A 27,740-nucleotide genomic window follows, 5' to 3' on the forward strand; every position below is an offset into this window, starting at 1 on the left:
TTCCTGGCTGTCAAACTAATTCAATTTATTTGAATCCTAAGAAAAAAGGAAAAAAAAGTTAGCTACTTTTTGTATATGCGTGAATATATTTAGTAAAATTAATAATGACTTGTTTTGTAGCCGAGTTTCCGTATTTAATTTAAAGAGACAGTCTATATTTATAAATCCTATCTAGCTTGGGCTCTAATCATCTTAGAAAGAAATTCCTTTTTTTTTTTAATACTGCATCCAAATGTACAGAAAAAGTCATGGTATTTCTTTTCCTTTCTGTTTATTACCTTTTTCAAGTTTTTATGAAAATGTATTTTAGGTTGGTAGACCCCAAATTCTGATATTATTTTATTTTAAAATATAGGTAGTAATAGTAATTAAATTGGTGCAACTACAGAAAAGGGAACAAAAATGGCAAATGAAGGTCAGAAAAGTTCAAGTTTCATAGACATATAAAACTATCAATAACCAAGAAAATCTAAATATATAAGGTCAAAACTTAAATATCAGGATCCCACAAAAAAAAATTCAAATATATAAAACCACTCTTTGGCCTTAATTACAGTATATCTATACCCCAAACACCAGAACAAAATTAAAATTTGACTACTTGTTATACGAATTAAAATTCATTTCTGGTCAAATGATATTAGTCTTGTCAATCTTAATAAAATAAAGTTTTGCTACAATAAAGGTACTCTATATAACAAATGAGATAAGATTTGTAAAAACACTTAAACAGTTCTTAATACATAGAAGGCACTTAGTAAATACTTATTCTCTTCCCTTTTCCCTTCCTCCAAAACCAAAGTTACAATGAAATGCCACTATACAATAGGGTACATAGTACCCAAAAATGAGATCATTAGACTTAGGCTTTCTGGTAAAGTCTAAATCCTTTCTAGTTTATTTAGAACCAAAGCAGCAGATGTCACTTCTCTGAAAATACCCTGCAACTTTAAAAATAGTCCTGGAATGCTAAGTCACCAGAAAACATAAAAAAAAAAAATTAATTCAAAATTAGTGCTAAAATACAGTATACAAAAGGGAGAGACTGGTTTATTTCTAAGCAAGAGAGCTATTTCTATGTTACAATTAATATTTTGATGAGCTAACCACTTCCTTATCATGGCATGAATGTAACCCTGGATTCTCAAAAGCTTTATCAGGAGTAGTACAAGCTCTGGTTTCTCCACAAAACATAATTTCTAAAGTATTCTTATATGTACATTCTATTCAATCCCTAGCTATCAGAAACCATCATTAAGGTAAATTATAAAGTTTGTGAATGTTTATTTGTAACATAAAGAGGAAATCAAATAGCTCTCCAATGAACTAGAAAGGTTTCAAGACTACTGTCAAATGACCAGTAGAGCTAAATTTGGAGATTTGGTCATCAGTGACCGAATTTGACGAATTTGACCACAGGAACTCAGAAAGACTATCTTATAAACATGGAGGGGAATCATAATCAGAACTGGTGAAGGGACTAAAGGACTAAAATCTATAGGACTAAAATCACAAGTCTTTTGAATTATGGAAATTTGGATTAACACGATAACTAGATTTCTAAAGGGAAGTATACAATATGTATAATACTTAACTTTAATTTGTCAATGAATTACTGATGAATATTAAGACACTTCACAAAATGAAAATGCTCAATTCAAGTAGATTAAATAATCATACTTTTATTAGCTAGAGAAATAGCAATTCCATGTTAGTACAAGACAATTGATATAAAAATTTTAAACAGCAGTATTACAAACTATATGTTAAGAATATTAGAAGAATCCATTCTAGGTTCTATAATATAATTTTATCACACTACAATCTTAACATTATTTACTATAATTCAGTTCTATTAATCATTTTCTACTGCCTTGCCTCTATGAATCAAACTGAATTGGCTAGATCAATGAGAGCAGAACTATAGCTCAGAAAGACCAAGATTATACAATACTACCACTCAGGCATTTGTGGAGCCATTTAGCAATTGTTGATCCATTTCACAAAGAAAACCCCAGCTAGTATTATCCCATTTTCCCACCCAACCCCAAGAACTCATAAAACCTGAATGTAGGTTTTTTAGTCAATGATAAATCACTGGGGTGGCTAGGTGGCGCAGTAGATAAAGCACCTGCCCTAGAGTCAGGAGTACCTGGGTTCAAATCCGGTCTCAGACACTTAATAAATATCTAGCTGTGTGGCCTTGGGCAAGCCACTTAACCCCGTTTGCCTTGCAAAAAAAAAAAAAACTAAAAAAAATGATCAATCACTACAAATCTTAACAGAACAACCTGAAACTCAAGAAAACATTGACAGCAGCATACCCCTATCATCAACAATACTGAATGTTAATCACAATCCAAATTACTAAAAAGCAAGAAAATTCTTCAAATTCTTAATTAATTTTTAACTTACTTTGTGGTTTATAAGTGGCATAAAGTCATCCATTGCTCAAGACACTTATAGAATTATATGCTATATAATATCTGAACACAATGAAATTTAATTCACATATATGCATGTCAAACATTTTTATTGTCCTTAATGGCTTAACAAAATGTAAGCTATCTATCCATATTTTAACAAGTGAATTACAAAATTTTAAACTCTTGATAAAGATCTGCAACCATCAACAACTAACATTTTATAAACTTAGTTCTTGGAAAATTAGACTTCCCCCATTGGCCACTTTGCTTAAATAGTATGTCTCACAAAACAGAATATAAGATTCTATATAGTTCTGTAAATCAAGTCAATCAAAATCCAATACCTGAGGCACTGGTCAATTAATAAAAAAAGTAATCAATAACTATAAAATATAATAATATAACATAAAACATAACTATACAATTAATTTTAATCCATATCTTTATGATATCATTTAAATTACAAATAAATCAAACTTTATATCAGAAATTTAATATGACATAAATATATTATATTAATATATTAATTAATAATAAATAATATAGTGTTATGATATAATAAATAACATAAAACTTTATATTTGTAATAATAGCTTATAATGGGAAGCTGGGATGAGGGAGAATAGATATCATATTTTAGATCCGGCATTATAGAGAAGCCTGATTCTACTTTTGATTACAACCTTTATAGGCATACCCCACAGTCATAATTTTTCAATCATGATTAGTCCTATTGTTGTACCCTCCTCAACCATATCTCCAGCTCCACTCTAGGGATAAACTGACTTGATTAGTGAAAGTTAAATCCTATCAAAGTTTCAGATACAAGACTTGGCATAACAGACATTTTTCCTGCCATGCTATGGCATTCTTGCCACTCTCTACTTTTTTACCTCTTGCTCTAGACATTTATCAATACCACTATTGATTCTGGAAATAAATATTGCCCTAAGTCATCACTCATCACTCATCACTCTTGTTAATTCCAAATTCTAACTGCCTTCTACTATGTGTCAAATTTTTCTATTAGAAACTCATGGGAATAGAGATTGTCTTTCTTTTGTATTTGCATCTCCAATTCTTAGCACAGTGAATGGTTTATAGTAATTATGCTTAATAAATGCTTTTTCATTAAATTCATACTAAGAACTTAAAAGATTTTTAAACACACACACAGCAAATAGTAGTTTATATATGACTAAAAATTACTTTCTATTTTGTAGGATTCTTTCCTCCTATCATTAGTTTTTCACTAAGAGGAAATAACATGACCAAAAAGTAAAAATCACATTATCATTATGTATGATAAATGGTCTAAGTATTTATGTTAAAAATTGTTAGTGGCCAAGACTTGTTTTGCTTGGTCCCAGAGGATAAAAATAAGAGCAATGTTGTAAAGAGGAAAAACTTCCTAATAGAGCTTTTCATATATGGAATGGGTTGCCTCAAGGAGAAGGTTCCCTCTCTTAGAGGCCTGCAGAAGTCTGGATTGGATGGGCTTCTGAGAGCCTTACCAAATCTGAAATTCTGTAATTTAAATCACAATCAGCTTTATTTCAAGTGAAAAAACTAAAAAAAAAAAATCAAGTCTAGCTTTTAACCTATAACCCAGTTATAATACTGAAATCATTTCATCAAAATTATACTTATTACCATATTCACAGTGAAAACACACTATCAGAGTTAAATGTCCTTTAAACTAGTTTGTGAATTTATACTCAGGATCTCATGGAAGCAAGAATTCTTCTCATCCTTCATGCCAACTATTAAATTCTTCCCTTAATCAAAAATACCTTTTTTACCTTTAATTTTAACAAAATTGAGACCTTAAACCAAAACAGACATACCAATTAAATATATAATACTTTAAATGTGAATTCTTCAATGTATTTGGTCTTTCCAGTGATGCAAACTGAATCACTCTCCGATGGTCTTCAAAAGTCTACATTTTAAAAATGTATTACCTTGTGACCAACGTAGTGATAAATCTCTAATCTTAACAAAAACATAAAATTTAGCATGATCACTTCCTCATTTGTTGCATTAGACATGAAGTTCCTATTTGCAGAGCAATAACCTCTGTCAACTTCAATAAACATCAAAACGGATTGATAACTAGTGCTCAAAAATATAATTAATACCATTTTCTAAACCTAATTCTGGTTATAACCTCATTCTAACAAGTTTTTGAACATTTAACATGAGAAAAAGCAGGAGTATATACAGATTATATACAATAGATGATCAAGGTTCAAATCCTGGCTTTACTTTTGGACAAATCACTTAACCTTTCTGGGACTCAAGTTTCCTCAAGTAAAAAATAAGATTTGGACCAAATAGTCTCTAATTGCTTCCCTCCTTCCATTTTTATATTATTATTATTATATTATATATTAAAAATATGTTTATATATTATATATTAGAACTTAACTGATTCACCCAAAATTCAGTTCTGTTTTTCTTCCCTTTAAAAAAATATTGAAAAAAATTGTTTTTAATTAAAAAAAATATTGGGGGGGTGAGGATTAAGTGATTTGTGCACTGTCACACAGCTGAATGTCTGAGACTGGATTTGACTTCAGATCCAGAATCAGTGCTCAATCCATGACTGGTATATACTGGAGTATTTCTTTGAACTATAAAAAACATCACTTTCTTTACACTATAGTAATGTGTGGAATTATTAACTGATCCCCAACTGACAAATGGTCAAAGGATATGCAAAGACAACTTACAGATGAGGAGATCAAAGCAATCCATAGTCATATAAAAATTGCTCTAAATCATTACTTATTAAAGAAATGCAAATTAAGGTTTCTCTGAGGTATCACATCACACCTCTCAGACTGGCCATTATGACCAGAAAAGACAATGATCATTGCTGGAAGGGTTGTGGGAAATCTGGGACACTATTACATTGTTGGTGAACTGTGACTCATCCAACCTTTCCGGAGAAAAAAATGGAACTATGCCCAAAGGACAACAAAAATGTGCATACCCCTTGACCCAGCAATACCACTACAGGGTCTATACCCTGAAGAGATGATGAAAAAGGATAAAAACATCACTTGTTCAAAAATATTCATAGCAGCCCTGTTTGTGGTGGCAAAGAATTGGAAATCAAGTTAATGTCCTTCAATTGGGGAATGGCTTAGAAAACTGTGATATATGTATGTCATGGAACATTATTGTTCTATTAGATACCAGGAGGGATGGGAATTCAGGAAAGACTGGAGGAATTTGCATGAACTGATGCTGAGTGAGATGAGCAGAACCAGAAAAGCATTGTACATCCTAACAGCAACATGGGGGTGATGATCAACCTTGATGGACTCGCTTATTCCATCAGTGTAATAGTCAGGGATAATTTAGGGCTCTCTGCAATGGAGAATACCATCTGTATCCAGAGAAACAACTGTGGAGTTTGAACAAAGAGCAAGGATTATTACCATAAATTTAGAAAAAAAACTGGTATCTTATTGTCTGATCTTGCTATCTCTTATACATTATGTTTCTTCCTTAAGGATATGATTTCTCTCTCATCACATTCAATTTGGATCAACGTATACCATGGAAACAATGTAAAGACTGACAAATTGCCTTCTGTGAGGGGTGGGGGGAGGGAAGCAAGATTAGGGAAAAACTGTAAAACTCAAAAATAAATAAAATCCTTAATAAAAAAAAATTATTAACTGAACTGACTTTTCACTATCTGCTAGAATAGAATTTTACCTACAGTTTTTGTTTTCATTTTTTGCTATGAATGAGTTTTCTCTTCAGTTTTCTCTTTTTGTCCTTTAAAGAAATCACAGTCCTAGAGGGAGTCCAGGAAGGAGACTCAAATGTCATCTAATTTTACAGATGAAGGAACTGAGGGATGTTTTTCCACAACTATACACACAGAGCACTGGCCTAAGACATTCAAATATCTTGAGTTGCTTTCCTCATTATGTAATGATAGTCTATTTATACCTTCTAACGTGGTACTCTTTTCTTAGCAGATTTTTGTAAGACATTGCTAGAATCATTAGTTCAATCTATGGTCATACAACAAAGCAAAATTAAATGAACCATGCAAGAATCAACTAGCAAGATTGGTTAGCTACATTAGCACTGTCCATAAGCCAACTGGACTACTATACCCAATATTAACTAAAACTTCAGACCTTTAGGAGACAGCTCTTTAGTAAAAACAAAATATAGGAAGAATCATTCAGCTAACTAGACTAGAATTTTATTTCTTGCATTTTCCTTTCTAAGTAATATGTAAATCTCTAAGTATGGTCTTTTTAATATTTATTTTTATAGATTTTATTTATATTCTTTGTTTTTACATTGCCCAGATTTTCCCTTATATGCCTTCCCTCCAACCTCCCATAAAAACCATTAAAAAATAAAAATAGAAAAAATTATTAAAAGTCAGCAAAATTGATCACCATATCAAAAAAAAATTACCATTATATGTAAGGTTCAATACTCATGAATGGAGTATGCTGGCAAAATGCTTAACAACCTTCTCAAAAAAAAAAAAAAATAACACATCTATTTCAAAGTTTATTCTGCATTAATATTTTCCCACTATTTTTGAAGTCTAAATACTCAACAAATAATAAATCAAGTTGTGATTTACAGTTTATTGCTTCCTAAAGTATAAATGTTGTCACTAAAGATTTCACAGAGGCAATAAAAGCTGGGCTGGGTATAGTCCTGCCCATGGACAACAACCTTTCCAAAAGGAGAGGGGATGATGTCTTATCATATCTTTTCTGGGGGCTGCATTAGATTTAAAGTTAAAAAACAATTTATATTGTTATGCATGATTTGAAAATTAGAAAAGATGTTCCGAATACCATCTGATCTAGCTGTATGCAGTAAATAAATGCTTAAAATATGCAAGACTTTGAGGCCTTCAACTTTGTAAATGTTTCAGAGGATGATGATTTTACAACTCCTAAATCAATACTTAAATCAACATCAAAAATAAAAAAGAAAGTCAATTAGAATGTAAGCCTCTTGAGGAAAAGGACTGACTCACTTTTAAATTTTTAACCCCATTGCCTGGCACAGTGCCTGATAGTTAGCATCTAATATACACTTGTTCAATTAAGTGTTAATTTGGCTGAAGTCCCCAGTTATATTTTGCAATAGGTCAATTAGCTTTGCTCTACTGCATGACATATTGGATGGGGGGTTGAACTGGAAGTGAAAAATTTAGATTCAAATTCAGTGTCTGATCCTCACTTCCTAAAGGTAGGCAAATCACATCTTGAGCCTATTTCCTCATCTAAATAATGCAGATAATACCTGTAGCACCTACTTCACATGGCTATAAGGCCTGATTTTGCAAAGAACTTTGAAAACCTGAAAGTGCTATATAAATGTTGATTTTTTTAAAAATTCTGTATATCCTTTAGTTTAATCACTGATAAAGATGAAGAATAACTGCCAACAAACTCTTCACTGTGCATTTGCTTGACAGCAGCAAATGCTGCTGTTTGCTTTCTCTTCAAGTTAACTACAAGTCTTTAAAATCTTTCCTTATAGGCACTGATTTCTATCCCTTTAATAATTCTTGTTTTATACTCTTCAATTTTCTCTTTATCCTTTAAAAAACTTACAGACCACAAACTGACATGACATTCTATAAAAGGAGACCTAGGAAAAAGAAAGATCATTTCCTAGAATGTTATAATTCTGTAAGTACATGTTGATATCATTCTTATAGTTTTTAAAATGACTTAAGACAATTCTACTTCTATTAACAAAAAGACTATGACCACCAGTACACTACCATCAGAAATTTCATTTCTTTGAAGTGAAACATAAAAGGTAGACGGATATATTCCAGGTGAAAAATGCTTTTAAATATTAATTAAATAACAAGTTCCAGAAAACATTAAATATGTATCTGGAGGTCTTCAAGCAAAGGGAAAAGGGAGATATTAAAGTTAAGGCAAAGGAAAAGGTAAATCCTTACCAAGACTGGGGAAACTCTAAAAGGAGAAAGCCTCATAAAGATACCTCTGCTACTGACTGAACATATTCCTAAGCCTACCCAGTCCCATCTTCCGCCGTCTTCATGTTCTCTCAGTGATAGACCTCTGGCACCAGAATCTAACAGGCTTCCTCTTACCCAAGAGAACAAGAGGCCCTCTAGGAAAGTTAAAATTAAAATCATTTTTCCCTGACTTGCCATCTATCCCAGGGAAAATAAATCCAAGGGGTGGCTACAAGAATTTGGGCATTTTTGCTGTATATAATGCAAACAGTAAAAGTAATAAAATTATGGAAGGTAACACACTGCTTTTTCTTATGTGACTTGGAAAAATTATGCTATGGTTTTTCTTTCCTTGAAACACTGTCAGCTTTTGAGAAAGGATTTTTCAAAACTCAATGCGATTCTGGTTCATAGGGACTTATCTCTTACAATATTTTGTGTTTAGTCAGACTTTTATCAATTCTATATCTAAATTGTTTTTAACAATAAAATGCAATACTTTAATAATGTATTCTCGTTTCTGACAAGTCATTTCTTTCTGTTTTTCTGCTTGGTTGCTTTTAGAATTCTTTGTTAGGTTTTTTTTTTTGGTAGATATTTAAAGATTCTTCCTGGCTTCATACATACATCTTAGGTCCAGCACCCAATTAAATGTCAAGTAAAACCAAACATCTAGAAATAAAATATATTCTCAATTCCCTACATCAACTAAATGAATACAATGCTATATTAGGAACTAGACCTGAAGGACCCCCACCCCAAATTCATCCACACACCCACTCACACATGGGGGGTTTAGGTGCCTGTTGTGTGTAAATCTGGGATAGAGGGTATATATTTATTTTGAATTACATCAAGCATCAATAATAAGAAAACAGTGGGGTTTGAGGGTTATTTTTAAATATTATTTTAAATGTTCAGCCCACCTACATTCCTTTATAGATCTCTAAACCCCAATTCTTTGAGCAGTGATTGTTGTCTATTAGAGATAGAGACAAATCAAATTAAATAATCCTAAATGACATGATCTTAAGGGAATCCCTAGCAAACGTTATGCAAGTTTTAAAAACCAAGATTTAGGAAGACTGGTTTTTACTTTTAAAGGAAATTTTCAAATGGTAAAAAAAGTCCTAATAAAGTTCCAACAGTCATACTCACTCATCAATCCATATCCTTCACCTTCAAAACTCAGTCCCAAACTAATCTTCTCCATGAAACCTCCAAATAGAATTCCCATTACTTTTCTCCAGGATACTCAATTGGTATTCATTTGTATTTGTAAGTACTTTCAACAGGTTTTATTATTGATGTTCCCAAGTTCCTCTAAGGATAAAAACCATGTTGCTTTTTTTTTGGAAATCTAAAAAAATTATTTATAATAAATATACCAAATTGATTCCACTAATCAAATGTAATTAAATGGTTGTATTTATCATACAAAGAAGGTAAACTGGTTTTGATTCTATGATTCTCTTCTCAAAGTAAGTTGAATGACTGATCCACATGCATATTGTATTCTTTGAGGCTGATGAAAATTGACTCCTTAATTTAAAAAGGTAAAGAGTAAAAGATCAGAGACAGTTATCATTGCATTTGTCCTCTTCTAGTCTTCAGGGTCTTCTGTTTTTTCAAAACTTATAATAACTACATACCATAAATTCACCCTAATTTAAAATATTACTTTCTTAAGAACAGTTCCCTATTCTAATTTGATTTTCTTCCCTCAAGCAAGTGATATTTGCTAGGCTTAACTTAATCACTGTTAACACAAGAGGGGGAAAAAAATTTCCTTTGTTTTTGGTTATAACCCTTTCCTCTCTATCAAGCCCAGGAAATATGCTGGTTCTCCTCTTTTGTGTTACAAAAGTGAAGAGGCCAGCATGGGCAGGGGAAGAATGCTGAACTTGGAACTCAAGAGACCCGAGTTCAATGCTGGATTTTCCTCAGGGAGCCTACGTAAATCATTTAACCTCTCATTTTTAATTTTTTTCATCTATAAACTAAAGGAGTTGAATTAGATGATACCTTTCAGCTCTAGAATCTATATTTCTAAAAAGCTAAGAATGTTTTCTGAGATTTTTTTTGGTAAAAATTTACATCAAAATTATTTTTAAAATCCAGGAATTAGTGTAAGGCCTGGAGTGTGACTCTCAGATGATGAAATTCCCTCAATAGATACTATTTACATTCTCAGTCAAGTTACTTAAAGCACTGAGATTTGTGACTTGCCCAGGAATATACTGTCAATATATTTGTACCAGTAGTGGGACTTGAATTCTGGTATCCTCTATATTATGCTGCCTCTCATTGATAACTTTTGGTTTGTTTGATGTTTTTTTTTTGCAAGGCAATGGGGTTAAGTGACTTGCCCAAGGTCACACAGATAGGTAATTATAAAGTGTCTGAGGCTGGATTTGAACTTAGATCCTCCTGCCTCTAGGACTGGAGCTGGCCACCTAGCGCCCCCACTGATAACTTTAAAAAATTATCCTTATCCTTATCCTTTAAAAAATTATAGCATTTCTTTTTACTTTCCCTTGGCTAATCTGTCATGTTTCCCACTTTTCTGGATGATTTTTTTTAATAAACCCCAGTCATCAAGTGTCACTGAAGAAAATTAGGCATTCCAAATATGTATGGATTTAGCCCTTTTAATACCAAATTTTATTTCGATCAATTTGGGTAGATTTTTTAAAAATAATTTTAAGCTGAAATTTAAACAAAACTGAATTTATACGTATAAATAAACACAGGCATCTATAAGAGTCCTTCAGTTACTACATTCTCCTATGTCTCCTTTGATTCTGTTTCCTCATTGAGCCCAGACTCAAATCATTTAATTGATTATCTTCTGGCTGTTTTTAATTTCACAATATATCTTTCTAAAGTCTTTTATATAAAAGTTATCTATCTAAATAAATTACATACATCACTGTCATTTTAAACAAAGTAAAATATAACCTAAATATTTTCTTGATAACTGAAGGCTAATATCAAATATTATATATAGTATTTACTAGGATATTATATACCCTAATAAAAATGAGGCCCACAGGTTCCACTGAGGTATGTAAGACTATTTGTAACTAAAATTAAACATCCTATCTAGACTGTATATCTTCATTTCTTGTGTTTGATTTCTATAGATTCTCTATCTGCTCTTGTTGAGTTGACTGCTACTACTTCTCATGCTTTTCAAAAGAACTATTTGTAGGCATTATTTTTTTCCTTCAATTCTACTTTTATCAGCTACAGAAGAAAAACCATAATCATACATATATTATAACTGTGAGTCAGGTCAAGAATAACTAGGCTCCAACTTCAAAACTCTTCTTTAAGTAACATACCTCCAGTTTTAGTACATAGATTTTGCACCACTTAGTATTTGAGGTATTTAACAACTTTTGTTTTGCACTTTCTGGTACTGGCTCTCTTTTTAAATAACAAATTTGGCAATGAACTATTTTGGAAAAGTATGGTATCCCTATGATGTGTGTCTATAAAGCAGAGAAGAAGAAACTCCAAGAAGGCTGGGTGATACAAACTTTCGAGCCATGAGAAAGATCTTAGATATATCAAAATGTCTATTTTTCTGAAGTTAAAATTATCCTATACACGTTTTCCTTCTCCAGGCATACTAATCCAAACAGTCATTTCCAAAAAAAAGTTTCTAACCATTTACATATTCTAAATGTTAATGAGAACAAAACACAAAAGTGTTTACCAAAAATACTAAAGGTTTTACTGAAAATTCATCATGGAGAAAAATATTATAAAATCTTTTGACTTCTATTTTTCAAAAAATGTTAATGTTTCCAAATAACTAGCAACAAATCTAGTGCTTTTATAGTGAGATATCTAAATTTTTCTTTAGATATTTAAAATTTCTAAAATTAGTTTTAATATAATTTTAAAAGGTTCAAAAATACATTACTATATATTTAAAAACACAAAAATTTTAAGTTTCCTTTGTGGTATTACAGTTGTTCAATAGTTTCAGGAATTCAAAAAATAGCATCTTAGAAACTCAAACAAAGCAAGACAGTCATAAAACATGGTCAAAAGACGATACTTAGAAAAGCTCATAATAATAGAATAAAAGTCATTCCAGAGTGACAGTCATGTTCTAAATTGAAGAACACAGTATATGTTAAAATAAAATGTCAAAAAAAAAGATAAAAAACCAAGAATTCTGTCCCAATGTACCATAGTTTATCAATTTCATACACAGAGGTCAAAGGTAATTCCACACATAGAAAAGATGGGAATAGAAAGGCAATTGAGAGCAACAATGCATCCCAGGAAGTATCTTTCTCCTATTTTTAAAATAAAGCTAAAAAGCCCAACCTCACCAAATATTTACCAGATATTTTTAATTCTTCAACCATTTTACTTCATAACCTAAAAGTAACCTACCTTCCTCCTCTGAGAGATGCTGAGGGCACCAAAGTCATTAAACAAGGATGAACCAGGTGAACCTAAAGGATCTGGAAAGTAATAATAAAGTTTCTATCTTATCACTTTAGATTATCAAATACAACAATATATCCCTAATTTTTCAAAAAGCAAATGTCCCTCTCTTTTGTACTTCCTAATTATTTTTACACTATAAGCTAATAAAATATGTATTTCAGGCTTGAAGAAAAATCAGATACATAAGTAACTCCAAAGATAATACTTGGAGAAATATTTATTGGACCTACACATGTAAAGTCTTTTGTCAAGTTAGCCAAATGATGTGACAAATTTGGGAAAAAAGGAAAGAACAATAATAAGCAAATGTAGAAGAAACAAAGATAATTTTGATGATTAAAACGAATTTTAGCTCTCAATTATGAGACCAATTTTAAGATTGTGCCACTTCATTGCAAGCTATGTTTTTTTCTGAAATTCCATTATTATTTAGGCTGCATCTTTTATATAAGTTAATACATATTTTCCTACATTTTACAATCATCATAAGTTTGATTTCCATACTAAGAAGGTAAGAATTGAGTAAACTGGATAAACATCAGATCATTGGAAACAGACCTAAAGGGATCTCCAAATCCCTTCATTATATAAATAAAGAAACTCAGACCTAGAGAGTTTAAGTATCTTAGCCAAGGTCACAGAGGCTGTAATAATCACAGGCAGGATTTAAACTCAAATTCTCATGACTCCAGAATCAGTGTTCTACTCATTGTATTACCATGTCTCCCTCCTACATCAAAATCCAGATGTTTTAAAGCATTGTTCAAATAAAATCCTGAAATTTTCCTTGTTAAAAATTCTAATCTTCTGTAGTCAAATGTTACAAAAAAAAGCAACTGAAAAGTATATTACAAATTTCAACAATATAGCTGTTTCATGTATATCAATGTATATCAAATGTATATCAAATCCTATTTACCTATTGGTCTATATTACCTTCATTTGTGATTTATTATTCTTCAGTTGCCCATGGCCTAATACTTATGTTTTTCTGGTTTATCAGGCTTTTAATTAAGAAAATTCATAAATTAAATTAGACTTGCATATAACATTAAATTCTTTAAAATATAAGTTACTCCATAATATAGCTACTTAATTACTATTATTATTATTGTTATTATTATTATTATTATCTTAATAGTGTAAAATAACTAGTAATACAAAAGAGGGAAAAAATCCAAACTGATTATCCCCATAAGCACCAAAAAGAAAAAGGAGAAATATGTACTACAGTACTATAAGTTAATATTTAAAATAAAATTACCTGAAAAACTGGTAACAGTATTCCATTTCATTCTATCAAATGATTTTAATTTTTCAAAGTTACAACCTAGTGACCAGTGCATCTAATTCAATAATTAATAGGGTTATTCCTCCTATTGGAAATGGGGGGGGGGGGACAACCTAGTGACCACTGCATCTAACTCAATAATTAATAGAATTATTCCTCCTATTGGAAATGGGGGGGGTTGAAATTTTAAAATATCAGTAGTTTGACTTTAGAATATAATTCAAAGCATTTTTTTTATAAATCCTGAATTATGCAAGATAGAAAATATTGAAAAAAATGCTACAAAAATTTTTACCCTTTATTAATGACTTTAAAAAAATAGCATGAAGGGTTTATAGATTAGTAGTACAAAGCTATTTGAACATCCTTTTAAAAGTTTCAAATCTTACCATGACTGGCATATGGCTTGGCACTGTCATTAAGAAGGCTTGGGGAACTGCTGCTATTTGTCATCCTCTGAAAAATAATAGATACAGAGTAAGAGTGTAGAACTGAAGAACTGGGAAATAAGAAAGTGATTTAAAAATTTAACTTCATCAGTAACAGTCAATATATTCAGTATATAGAATATTGTCCATCAAAAAGTATAGATGTGGAACTTTTAATTTTCTACAATTCATATTCATATCTGCTACTGATCATTGGTTGGTTAGCTGGTTCCTGTCCTTCATTTGTTGAAGAAGACTAAAATGACATCTCTATGTGAGAGACAATTTACAATGTGTCTGATTGGAGCTGTTCAGATCAATAAGAGCTCAGAAAGCTCTACCCCAAGTCAAGTAGAAACAGTCCATGTGAAGAGAGTTAATGAATACCTGAATAAACAATAATTTTTATTTTTCCATCTTTGTCCAAATAACTGCACTACTGGTTCAGTTTGTTGAACTTTTATCCTTCCACTTATTCAGAAACTGAAGGAATTCAGAGTATGAATCTAAGTCTTGCTGATTTCTGAGTTGAACTATATTCCAAATCTTACTGAATGCAATGCTCAATTCAACGTATTCAATTAATGGTCATTCAGCCTTGCCTGAAGACCTACAAGGAAAGAGAATTCACCCCTCTAAGGGCAATCCAAACTACCATTAAAAACAGCTGTTAGGAAACTTTATTAACATCAAGCCTCAAATGAGCTTCTGTGCTATTTGCCTCTTTCTACCCTTGATTGTTAGTTACCCTCCAAGGCCAAGTCTAATCTCACTTCCACATAAGGGTCTTTCAACACTGAAAATAGCTTTTGTCTACCACTCCAGTTCCTTCAATTGAAACTCATAAGGACATGTGTCATGATATGTGAATAGAGAGGTCCATTCACTATTCCATCATCTACCCAGCAGCTCTTCACATGATATACTGCCTCTAAATTATCTAGTACCTCTGACCTTCTATAGAGTTTTTCACTAAAGTGACTCATTCCAGAGAGAGAGGCGTAACACATCATACATTCTGTTGCCCTGTGGATAACTGCAAGTCTCTGCTTGTCCTTCCCACTATGCTGTGTGTGCACATTCTGATGGGTACAGATCACTAAATGGCACTATAGAGCTATGCTTCCTGACACGAAACATTCCTAAGGCTAAATCTTCCTCTTGAATGTACATAAAGAAATGTTATCATCCCTTTTCTCTCAAAAAGCATTACCTTCCCAAAGACCACTCAAACTGACTGGATTACATCAATGAAGCAATTCAAGAAAGTATACCATTAATATATTCATTATGACAATTATTTTCAGATTAAGAACCATGGAACATCATTTAAAAATCTCTCTAAACTTTTTCAGATTAAATATAATTATAATCTACTTAATCTAAAATAATGTAAAAAAATGTTGTTTATAAATTCTCTCCCCTAAAATGTGATAAATGAAAAAAATGGTTAAAGCACCTTAAAACATTTCAAAGACATAAAACTACCTACTGGCTGTTCACCTAGCATTCCCTATTCATAAATACTTGGCTAATCTTCTCCAATAATTATCTATACATCTATTTTATTTATTTAATTTATTTATTTTGAATTTTATAATTTCCCCCTAATCCTATTTCCCCTCCCCCCCACCCCCCACCCCCCACAGAAAGCAGTCTGTTAGTCTTTACATTGTTTCCATGGTATACATTGATCTAAGTTGAATGTGATGAGAAAGATATATCCTTAAAGGAAAAAAATGCATCTATTTTAGAACTTTTAGCTCAAGAAACTCAATTACCTATACATTTTTGAGGAATAAGATTTTTTATTTAACTAAATGGCATTTTGTTGGTAACTAATACCTAATTTATTGTTTTGCATTATCTAGCAGGATATGCCCGTGATATTGTTTAAGGTGTTTTAACCATTTTTTTATCACATTTTTGGGAACAGAATTTATAGACAATATTTAATTGCACTGGGAAGAGGTAAGATAGGTAGATAGTCAGAATCAATAGTTTATTTTTTTAAAAAATGTAATCACTTTAAAGTATATTTAGTAACCTAAACCAGATTAGTAAAGAACCTCAAGAACTTAAATGTTAATTTTAAATCAAATGAAAACCTACATATAGATGCTTCAACAATGAGTGCCTGACAAGGTTTGAGCATGCCAACATCTTGTTTACAGAGGCATTCAATGTAAAATAATGGAAAGAGAAGTAGATACTGCAGTCAGGACAAGGATTCAAATTCTATATTTCAAATGTTTTTGATTAAGTCCCTTAACCTCTATGGGCCTCAGGTCCTTTATCCATAAAAATGAAGGTATTAGACTAGAAGACCTCTGGTGATGTCCAGTGCTAAATCTTTAAATTCCTCAATTGCTTAGAAAATATTTTTCCAATGTACAAAAAAAAAAATCAGAATCATAACCATTATACAAATTACAGTCCTTTTATACATAACAAACTCTGAAGCCTTAAGTTATAATTTTCTGAGAAAGACAACATATCTTCAAAACATATAACTAGAAGGGTTAAATATATAGAAAATTGGGAGAAAGGAACCTTAGCTCATTTTGATAACCAAATTTTGATGAATAAGACATTTATTATTTTTGACAAATTCCTTTGTAAAGTTTTCAAAGTACCATTATAGAGAAACTTTCAGGTTTTGAATAAGGTTTTAAGCAGAACAAAAATCAAAGTATAACTATGACATACATACATACATTTCAGAGTTGGTTTTCTGAAGCAAAGTATTAGATTATGTTTTTTATATTAAAATAACTAAAATGTCTCTAGTATCTAAAAAACCTTTAGCTCTAACTTTTGTAGACACTCAATATATATCTGTCAACTAATATATTACCTATATTTTGTGGAATTATTCTTGGTTTTTTTTTTGTTCTTGCAAGGCAATGGAGTTAAGTTACTTGCCCAAGGTCACACACCTAGGAAATTATTAAGTGTCTGGGGCCCGATTTGAACTCAGGTCCTCCTGACTCCCAGGCTAGTGCTCTATCCACTATGCCACCTAGCCACCCCCTGATAAATTATTCTTAATTAAATACAGATTAAGATTACCTTTCCCTAATAGCTCTTCCCATGTCTTCTTCATTGCTGCCTGCCTGCCCCACCCCCCTCCCCACCAAGAAGGTTCTAAACATATAGAACATTTTATGTGGCCAGCACCTCTAGGGTGGGACCATTACAAATAGGTTTTTTAAGATCAAAAGAATCCAATGGCATCTAACTTCAGTCATGAATGTGGGCAGGTTCTAGAAACAAAAGACTTTTAAAATTTACCTCAGCTTAGAAAAGGTAAGCTTTATCTACTGCAGTTTACTTTTTGGTTTTTAGGTTTTTGCAAGGTGATGGGGTTAAGTGGCTTGCCCAAGGCCACACAGCTAGGTAATTATTAAGTGTCTGAGGTCAGAATTGAATTCAGGTCCTCCGGACTCCAGGGCCAGTGTTCTTATCCACTGCATCACCTGGCCGCCCCTGCAGTTTACTTTTGATACCTGCATATTACCGTGAAAATTTTTTGTGCACAGTATAATAATTAACTGGTCATATTTAAATAAACAAACATTGCTGAGAAATGACTTCTTATGCTATTTAAAAATAAGACAGCTTTTTAAAAAATATATATATAAAAATATCATAATGAATAAAACCTTTACTCACAATTTAGACAAACTGTACCAGGTGGTAATAAAACAGAGGAAGTAGGAGAGGGACTCAAAAGAAAATGGGAGCATTATAAATAACAACCTGTTATCTTTCAGATATCTCCTATAATACTATTTTACCCTATTATTTAGGATAAATCAAATTAAACTGAAAGGAGGACAATAAGTTTGAATATATCATAATACATCTAAAACTGGTAATGTAACATCTTTAAAAGCACATATATAAAGAATATTTAATATTTCTATGTATATGACATATTAAAATGAAATCTCATATATTATATAACAAAATTAGATAAACATTGAAGAACATGAGCAATATTTAGCACTGTTCTAACAATTGCAATTTTTCAAATGATGGTATTATCCAAAGTTTTAAAAAAGCACAACAAAGTAGTACACAAAAATGAGAAATTTGGGAGGAATTTGTCTTCAAGGCTTTCCTACCTCCCCCTTTATCATGTCAAGTCAAATCAACAAGGATTTATTAAAAGCCTCCACATGGCAGAGAGTGTGCTGCTAAGTGCTAAGGCAACAAAGAAAGGTTAAAAAAGATAGAATTTGTCCCCATTCCCCTTTTTATGTGCCTTCTCCTTCAATGTGTATTATCCTCATCTCAATCCCTAACCTAAATGCTATGGCTTCCAAAGGCCTATCAATTAATTCTTACTAAGGCCTTAGTTTTTAACTTAAATGTTAACTCCAGCTCCCTTAGTGAAGGGCATTTACATTTTAATGAACAGTTCGTGGAAATGAAAAAGTTTTTTAAATCCAAAAGAATGAAGTCATAAATGGAGAATGATTACTATATGTACGAAGGGACTAATATTTCAGACAAGAGGGCCTTCTAATTCTGCCTAAATATTTATAAGACCAATCTGTGGCACAGTGGCAAAAAGGATAATGAGAAGTATAGACAGGCAAGGATGGTTACCTTCTGCATTGTCTGTGTTGCTGAAAGCCAGAAACTGAGGGAAATGCCCAATAAGATGGTTCCCCAATCATGCCTCTGAGAAAAAGAAATCTGCTTCTAAGGAAAGAAAGCTTTAGGTAAAACAATATTTGAGTATTAAACATGTCTGCCAGGACAGTGATTCAGTGAAATACCATAAAAAAAGATAGCTGAACCAGATGAGCAAACTCAGACTTGAAAAAGTGATTTGCCAAGGGTCATATCATTAAAAACTATCAGAGTCAGTACTGAAACCCAGGGATTTCCTGACTCTTAGTCCTATGTTCTTTCCACTATATTGAACTCACTCAAAAGGAAACAGTAAGGGCGGCTAGGTGGCACAGTGGATAGAGTACTGGCCCTGGAGTCAGAAGTACCTGAGTTCAAATCCGGCCTCAGACACTTAATAATTACCTAGCTGTGTGGCCTTGGGCAAGCCACTTAACCCCATTGCCTTGTAAAAACCTTAAAAAAAAAAGAAAAGAGGAAAGTAGCTCTAGTTAGCTAGTAAAGTGTGTGTGTGTGTGTGTGTGTGTGTGTGTGTAATATATCTTACAGCTACAGCCATAAAAATCAATAGAGACTCTGTTATTACACAATGAATAAAACAAAATATATATACACAAATAAATGCTAATAAAAGAAATATTCCCTATCTTTTGCAAAATTCTCCAAATTCAAATTCACTTACTCACCAATGACACTACTAATAGCACTGAATCCCAAAAAACTACAGTTTCCTTAGTGAAATTCATAGTAACACAAAAAGAATTTGACCACCCAAACTGAAAAAACCTAAGTGTTTCAAAGATACATGCTATACAGAAATGGCATCCAGCAAAGGTAGATGTCTCTATCCTGAGATACTCTCAGAAACACAGGATAACAACCAGTTTTCCATGCACAGAAAGTAAATCAGAAAGTCAAGGAAAGAATTGAACAGGATGGGAAAATAAGCCAGTGTTGCTATCTGCTTCAAAAGAAACCACACTCAAAACAATATCCCTCTTGAAGCGTGTGGGTAGAAATAAAATAAGAACCACACCCCACATTTATACAGTTTCACAGAACAATGCTCCATGGTATGTATAAGTTTTTTCCTCATTTAACAGATACAGAAATTGAAAGTCATACCTATATGTGATTTCTTAATACCCTTAGGCTACTGATTTTTAAAAACTTTTTCCCTCCAAAACTGACCTTTTATTCAGTTTAATCTGATTTAATCTTTTTTAAAAAATTGGTGGGTTTGGGAACAAGGGGGAATAAGAAGAAATATCATATAGTTAATCTGCCAGGATTCAACACACGTACTTAAAGAGAGACTGACACTGCAAATACAGAGCCTCTTCTCCTCTGAGATAAAATATAAGTGAAGAATAACCTCTGGCAGTCATCTAATGGCTAAATAGAGTAATTACAGCAAATTCTTGCTAATATTACCTGCATCATGGGAAACTTGTTCTCTCCGGGACTTCCAAATCCATTGACTCCAATAAAGCTGGTGCTGAAATAGGAATCTGTGAGAGCACTATCATTTAAAGCACCTCCATCTATTCCAGGAACTGAAATAAAAAGAAAATTCAATTGTTTACTTTTTTTTCATTCACAGGACAAGATTGGTCTAATTTCTCTGTCCTAGGTAAGAAAATAACATGAAATATTTCATCTGAATGGCAGCACAAGGTGTAACTATAAAGTAACAAGTTTGTTGTTTTTTAAATAAATGTATCCAGAACTTATAAATGCAGTGTCCCCTCCAAAGTACTGAACCCTGAGGAGTTTATTTACTTATTCGCTGCCTCTGCTCATAGCCTTGTGAGAACTCTTCTCTTAGACTTAATTTCAGAGACAGTACTCTTAAAAAACCTCAAATAAGTAAATCTTCCTTAGATGGTAGATTTTTTAAAACAGTCAAAAACCATTCCGAGCCAAATGTGGTAAACAGACTGGACAATCAAACTGGGTAATATTTTTTAATCAAGAATTTTCACAGATATCAAGGGGTAATTAATACCAATCATTGCACAAGTCAATGCTTTTTCTTTCACAGTGTCTCCCCTTAAAAGATCAATCATTTCTATATAAATGTGCCTGATTGAATGCTTGACACAGTGAAATGAGTTCTGTATGAACAATGTCACTGATATTAGTATTAACAAATCAACACTGTCCTCCTTTGTGATTTTCACATGCAAAAATTCCTGAGTCTCAGGGATAAGTTTTCCATGACTATGAGTTTAATACTGTTAACTGATATTGCAGAGTTTATTTCTGGTTGAGAGAAAGCAAGTCTAATCATCTAGTCCAAGAATACTTTCAGAGTCATTTAACTTCTCACAAAATCTGATATAAATTCTTTGCTCTAAAGGTAAGTACTTTGTTTTTATGCTGACACATAGATCTGACACACAGATGATACACCCAAATGTACTAACACTGTACTAAATTGGAACATACTAGTATGTTCACAGGGAAGCATAAACTTCCCATGAAACTGTTTTGATACTTTATAGCCACATCCCTTACTTTTTGATAGAGAGCACATGTTAAGAGGCAACATTGAAGAATTTAGCCATTATGTAGTATTCAAATGCCTTCCTATTACTAAGCAGTTTCATATATATATATATATATATATATATATATATATATATATATATATATATATTAGTGTCATAATGAGAAAAACCTCAATTTCAATTCTGATTTCACCCAAATCTCTCTCCTTCAATTACTTCAAAAAATGCTTATTAAATATAAGTATTGTAAGGAGACAACTTGTGCTGGGTAAAGACCAAAGTGGAGACCAGGAGAATGGTGATCATACCTCCTTCCCAGGATTATACCACCTTGGAAGCACCAAAACTTTGCAGACCCCCTGGAACTGAGAACATCAGGATAAAAAGATAAAAAAAAAGCCTAATACTTCACCACCTCCAGGTTTGGACAATCCAACTTTATAAAATTCAAAGAAATTTAAAATTCAAGATAAAATTAAAAATTCCAAGAAATAGGCTGGAAAATGAGCAAACAAGAAAAAGGGTGGCAGGGAAGATCAAGAAGACATAAACTTAGAAGAAGACAACAAAGTGAAAATAGTTATAAACAAAGCCTCAAGGTTAACTGGAGCCCAACAAGCCCAACAAGAATTCTGGAAGGATAAAAGGAAGAGATAAGAGTAGTAGAGGAAGGGCAACTAGGTAGTGTAGTGAATAGAGAGCACTGGCCCTGGAGTCAGGAGGACTTGAGTTCAAATATGGCCTCTGACATTTAATAATTGCCTAGCTGTGTGATCTTAACCCCATTGCCTTGCAAAAAAAACTAAAAACAAAACAAAACAAAGAGTAGTAGAAGAGAAGTTGGGGGGGAGATGAAAAGTAATGCCAAGAAAGTATTAAAAAAAAAGAATTAGCCTAGCAATAGAGGCACAAAAAAATACTGAAAATACCTTAAAAAACAGACTTGAACTAATAGCAAGAGGCACAAAAATTCACTGAAGAATTCTTTAAAAAGCAAATAAAAAAAAAGAAGGAACAAAAGTTAACTGAAGAAAAGAAGTCCTTGAAAAAGAGAACTGGTCAAATGGAAAAAGAGATACAAAATCTCACTGAAGAAAATAGTTCCTTAAAAATTAGAATTGGGCAAGTGGAAGCTCCAGGAGATGATATCAAGACAATAAAACTAAATCAATGAGAGATTAGAAAACATGAAATCTCTCATCAGAAAAACAACTGTCTCAAAAATCAGATCAAAGAGAGATAATTTAATTATTACTAGACTACTTGAAAACCACGAACAAAGAAAGAGGCTAGAAATCATATTTCAAGAAATTATCAAGAAAACCTGCCCCTCAATATCTTAGTTCCAGGGGCAAAATATAAAATGAAAAAAATCCATCATCTTCTAATAGATATCCCAAAATGAAAACGTCCAAGATTTTAGCCAAATTCTAGAGCTTCCAAAAACAGAGAAAATTTTCAAGCATCCTGAAAGTAACAAACTCAAATATTGTAGAACCACTGTCAGAATCATACAAGATTTGGTGGATTTCATATTAGTGGAATGATATTCCAGAAGGCAAAAGGATCTAAGGTTCCAAGTAAGAATAAACTATCCAGCAAAATAAGAGTATAATCCTTCAGGAGAAAAATTAGATATTTAAAGAAATAAAGGGCTTTCAAGCATTCTTGACAAAAAGACCAGAAGTGAATAGAAAATATGACATTCAAATACAAGACTCAAGAGAAACAAAAAAAGGTAAACATGAAAGTGCAGTCATAAGGATTGTCATAGTTAAATTGTTTATATTTCTATAGGAAAAATTATACATGTATCTCCTAACTTTATCATTATTAGGGCAGTTACAGTGAGAGAACATGGATATGGTCAATTATGTTGGAATGATCTCCAAAAAAAAGTAAAGGGGTAAGAAAGAAGGGTGTTCTAGAAGAGGGAAGGGAAAGGTAGAATCAGAAAAATGTCCTCACATAAGTTAAGCAAAAAGTTTTTACAATGAAGGAGGAAATGGTGGGATGGAGTTTGGCAATACTTGAACTTCCAGCTCATCAGAACTTGTTCAAAAGAAGGAAGAAAAAAACACCAATTTTTAAAATAGATTAAACCAGATTAAACTGAAAAATAATGAGTTTTGGAGGAGAAAACATTTTTTCATGATGTTCTTGCAGTACTATCATTTGCTTGTAACTCCTAAAAACTTTCTCATTATTAGAGTAGTTAAAAGGATCATAATTAAGATGGGAGAAGTAACTAGAAGAATGAAGTAGAATGGGGTAAATTATCTCACATAAAAGAGGTGCAAAACAGAGGAGGGAAAGATGGGAAAGGTGAGTGAGAGAATTGTACTTTCATCACAAATGCCTCAAAGAGGGAATAACACACACATTCAGATAAGTATATAAATCTAACTTATTCTATCGGAAAGTAGCAAAGGAAAGGGATTGCTAGAAGGAAAGGCAAGAATAGATAAAAAGAGAGAAGAAAAACACTTCTGAGGATGGACAGGGTAAAAAAATTAACAGAAAATTTCTTTGATAAAAACCTAATTTCTCAAATATATAAAAATTGATTAAATTTATTAAAATGAGTCATTCCTGAATTGATAAATGGTCAAAGAAAAAGCTATATATAATCATATGAAAAAATACCCTAAATCACTACTGATTAAAAAATGCAAATTAAAATAACTGCACTACTATCACATACCCATCAGATTGGCAAATACGACAGAAAAAGAAAAAGACATGTTGAAGGGGTTGTGAAAAAAAATGGAGATACTAATGAACTGTTGTTGGTAGAGAGGTGAACCAATCCAACCAATCTGCAGAGGAATTTGGAACTATGTTCCAAGGGCTTTATAAAACCCTGCATATTCTTTGATAAATACCACTATTAGATATGTATCCCAAAGAAATAAAAAAAATGAAAAGGACGTATTATGTACAAACTATATTTATAGTAGATCTTTTAATGGTGGCAATGAATTGGAAAATGAGGGGTTGGCCATCAATGGCAGAATAGTTGAACAAACTGTTGCATATGACTGTGATGGAATACTGTTGTCTTATAAGAAATGATGAAGAGGGGCAGCTAGGTGGCGTAGTAGATAAAACACCAGCCTTGGAGTCAGGAGTACCTGGGTTCAAATGCGGTCTCAGACACTTAATAATTACCTAGCTGTGTGGCCTTGGGCAAGCCACTTAACCCCATTTGCCTTGCAAAAAAAAGAAAAGAAAAGAAAAGAAATGATGAAGAGGATACTCTCAGAAAAATCTAGATTTACAAGAAATGAAGCAATGTGAAGTGTTATATATTATTCCTATTTTACAGCTGAGGAAAAGAAGGCAAACAAGAGTTAAGTGACTTGCTTAAGTTCACACAGCTGGTAGGATTGGAAACAAGGTCTTCCTGACCCAAGGCCTAAGGAGCACTCTACCCACTTGTGCCACTTGACATGGGTATACAAACTAATAAAGGAAAGCAAAAAAAAAAAAACAAAATTAAGTTATTTATTTAGAAAGACATCTTGGAGGAGGCATGTCTTAAAAGATCTTGACAGAAGTGGAAGATAAGCACTGAAAGAAAAGCAGCAGAAAGAAAAAAGCAAGGAGGTAAATAAGGGACAATAGTCTAATAAATAAGTATGTATTGATCTAAGTAGCTGCACTGGAACAAATAGTTCCCAATTTACAAATGTACATAAGTAATGCTTCAAAAAACTCATCTCTATAAATTGGTGACTTAGTGACAAAGTTGGGGCTGATCCCCAGAAACTGAGAAGAAATGAGAAACGACAGTAGCACAATGATAATGATGTTTGTCTTCATTTTTGAAGAAAACCATGACATCAGGGAGGTGATGACATGACAAGCATATGAACTGAATTTGAGTGAAGGGGCTGTGCTAAATCACCAGCCTCACTTTCTCTTCCAGAGTCATCTGGGTCCAGGGACCAGATATGAATCAGGACAACTGGAGATAGTTCTGGATGCAAGGTAATCAGGGTTAAGTGAACTGCCCAAGGTCACACAGCTAATGAGAGTCAAGTGTCTGAGGTCGGATTCCTGTCCTCCCTGCCTCCAAGGCCACCTCCTTTTTAGTAGAGAAAAACTTCAGGAAACTCTCTCAAGCCTGATTACTCCTCAGGTGCCACTCATTTCCTGAAATCTAGGGACTGACCTTCAAATTGTTAGCACTTGTTGCTTCTGAAAAAACCTAGGGCTAAGGTCCTTCTGGCTCAACATGTAACAGAATGTAGTCTCATAATTTTCTATTTGGGGAGATCTTCTTTGGGCCTTTACAAGAACAAATGGAGAAAAAAAAAATTTCCTTTCTATGCCTTATTCCTCTTTTTCTCCAGATTGAGTTTTAAAAAAAGAAAAGAGCAACAGCAGCTCACAGAACTAGAACTGGAAGAAACATTAGGAGAGTACAGAAAAAAGAGAAAAAAAACAAAAAAAGGAAAAAAATAAAAGTACAGAAGTCAATCTTATTTTGACCAGATGTAAACTAAAGATTCCCAATTAAGTTAAATGACTTATTCAAGAACACATAACTAGAAAATTACAGAGGCAGGATTCAAATCCAGCTATGACTCCAAATCCAGGGTTCCAGGCCCTGTAATATGTTGCTTTTTTAAAAGCTAGCTATGAAGATACAGATCATAAAATAAGAACTATTTGCCTTTCATAAGAAAACCAAACTCAAGGAATTTGGAGCATTTCATCAGAAGAACTGACAGAGTTCTAGAATGAAAGGATCATAGGATCGAAGATCTAGGACTGGAAGATATCTCAAAAAAGCCTAGCAATCTAACCCCATCATTTTATAATTGAGGAAACTAAGGCCCAGAAGAAATCATCAATGGTGTTATCTGAATTTGGGGCCCTCTGATTTCAGAATCAGTACAACAGGCTTTAGAAAAGGAATGGGAATAATAAATTAGACAATAGGTACAATGGAATTAGAGCCAAACTGAATGGTCAGACTTCAGCATTTGCTGTTAATGAATTGGAATCTTCCCCAGTGGAATGCCCCATGTGATTTGCACTTGACCTTGACTAACATTTTTATCAAAAGCTTAACAGCATAAATGGCACATTTATCAAATTTTCAAATAACAAAGCTAGGAGTATACTAGATGACAGATTTCAAAATTATTTTGACAAGCTGAAACATTAGAACTTAAGAAGGTGAAATTTAAGAGGGATAAATGTAAAGTGAAAAAATCAATTTTACAACTACAAGATGAGAGAGGTACATCAAGCTAAAATGTAACAAAAAAAGATTTAAAGGTTTTAATGGACTGAAAAACTGATAAGAAATCAACAGGAATAGTAAGGCATTAAAGCTAACTCCACCTAAAAAAGTAACACACCTGGCATACTTTGGCCCTGGTTAAAACAACTGAAATACTTTCACTTTAAGCACCAGACAAAAAAAGGCATTCATCACCTTTTGTCATGGATTTCTTCTCAGAATCATGTTTTTTGAAAACTGAATGAAATGCTGAACTTCAGTTAGAATTCAGTGAAAGAAAGTTTTAATTATTTCCCCCATCCTAGTTCAGAGTCCCTAAAAATCTATTTGCAGATTAGCATAAGAACTCCTGCTCTTAAGAACAACTTTGTATCGTGAAGGAACTTGAGAGAGCCTTGAGAAGAAAAGGGAGACACCATCCACAAGCAAATGTGTATCTTTATCCTTCTGATACAAAAAAAAAATCATAGAATAAGGATAAGATTATTAACTTTAAATTTATTCTATTATTAAGAATAGATCATTTCCAATATAAAATACCTGGGAGTCCATTTCCCAAGGCAGACTCAAGAAACTTTTTGAAAACAATTATAAAATACTTCTCACACAAATTAAATCAGATTTAAATAACTGGGCAAATATCAACTGCTCATGGATAGGTAGAGCTAATAAATAAAAATGACAATTCTACCAAAACCAAACTACCTATT

At 32.5% G+C, this 27,740-nt stretch overlaps 1 protein-coding gene and 1 long non-coding RNA gene across 3 annotated transcripts in view; one reads left to right on the forward strand and one right to left on the reverse strand.

Moving 5' to 3' along the window:
* PAN3 (poly(A) specific ribonuclease subunit PAN3) overlaps positions 1–27,740 on the reverse strand; it is a 146,116-nt gene that overhangs the window by 103,777 nt on the left and 14,599 nt on the right. For both annotated transcript variants that reach the window (XM_074216145.1, XM_074216146.1), the window contains exons 2-4: positions 20,695–20,816; positions 14,578–14,644; positions 12,841–12,911 (exon numbers count right to left, since the gene is read on the reverse strand). In XM_074216145.1, the coding sequence (XP_074072246.1) occupies positions 12,841–12,911; positions 14,578–14,644; positions 20,695–20,816 (260 nt within the window). The remainder of the gene's footprint in view (positions 1–12,840; positions 12,912–14,577; positions 14,645–20,694; positions 20,817–27,740) is intronic.
* The window catches only part of LOC141507948 (uncharacterized), a 97,034-nt gene that overhangs the window by 57,358 nt on the left and 11,936 nt on the right, over positions 1–27,740 (forward strand). The window lies entirely within an intron of this gene.

This window comes from Macrotis lagotis, chromosome 1, assembly GCF_037893015.1.
Source record: "Macrotis lagotis isolate mMagLag1 chromosome 1, bilby.v1.9.chrom.fasta, whole genome shotgun sequence".
Taxonomy (NCBI): Eukaryota; Metazoa; Chordata; class Mammalia; order Peramelemorphia; family Peramelidae; genus Macrotis; species Macrotis lagotis.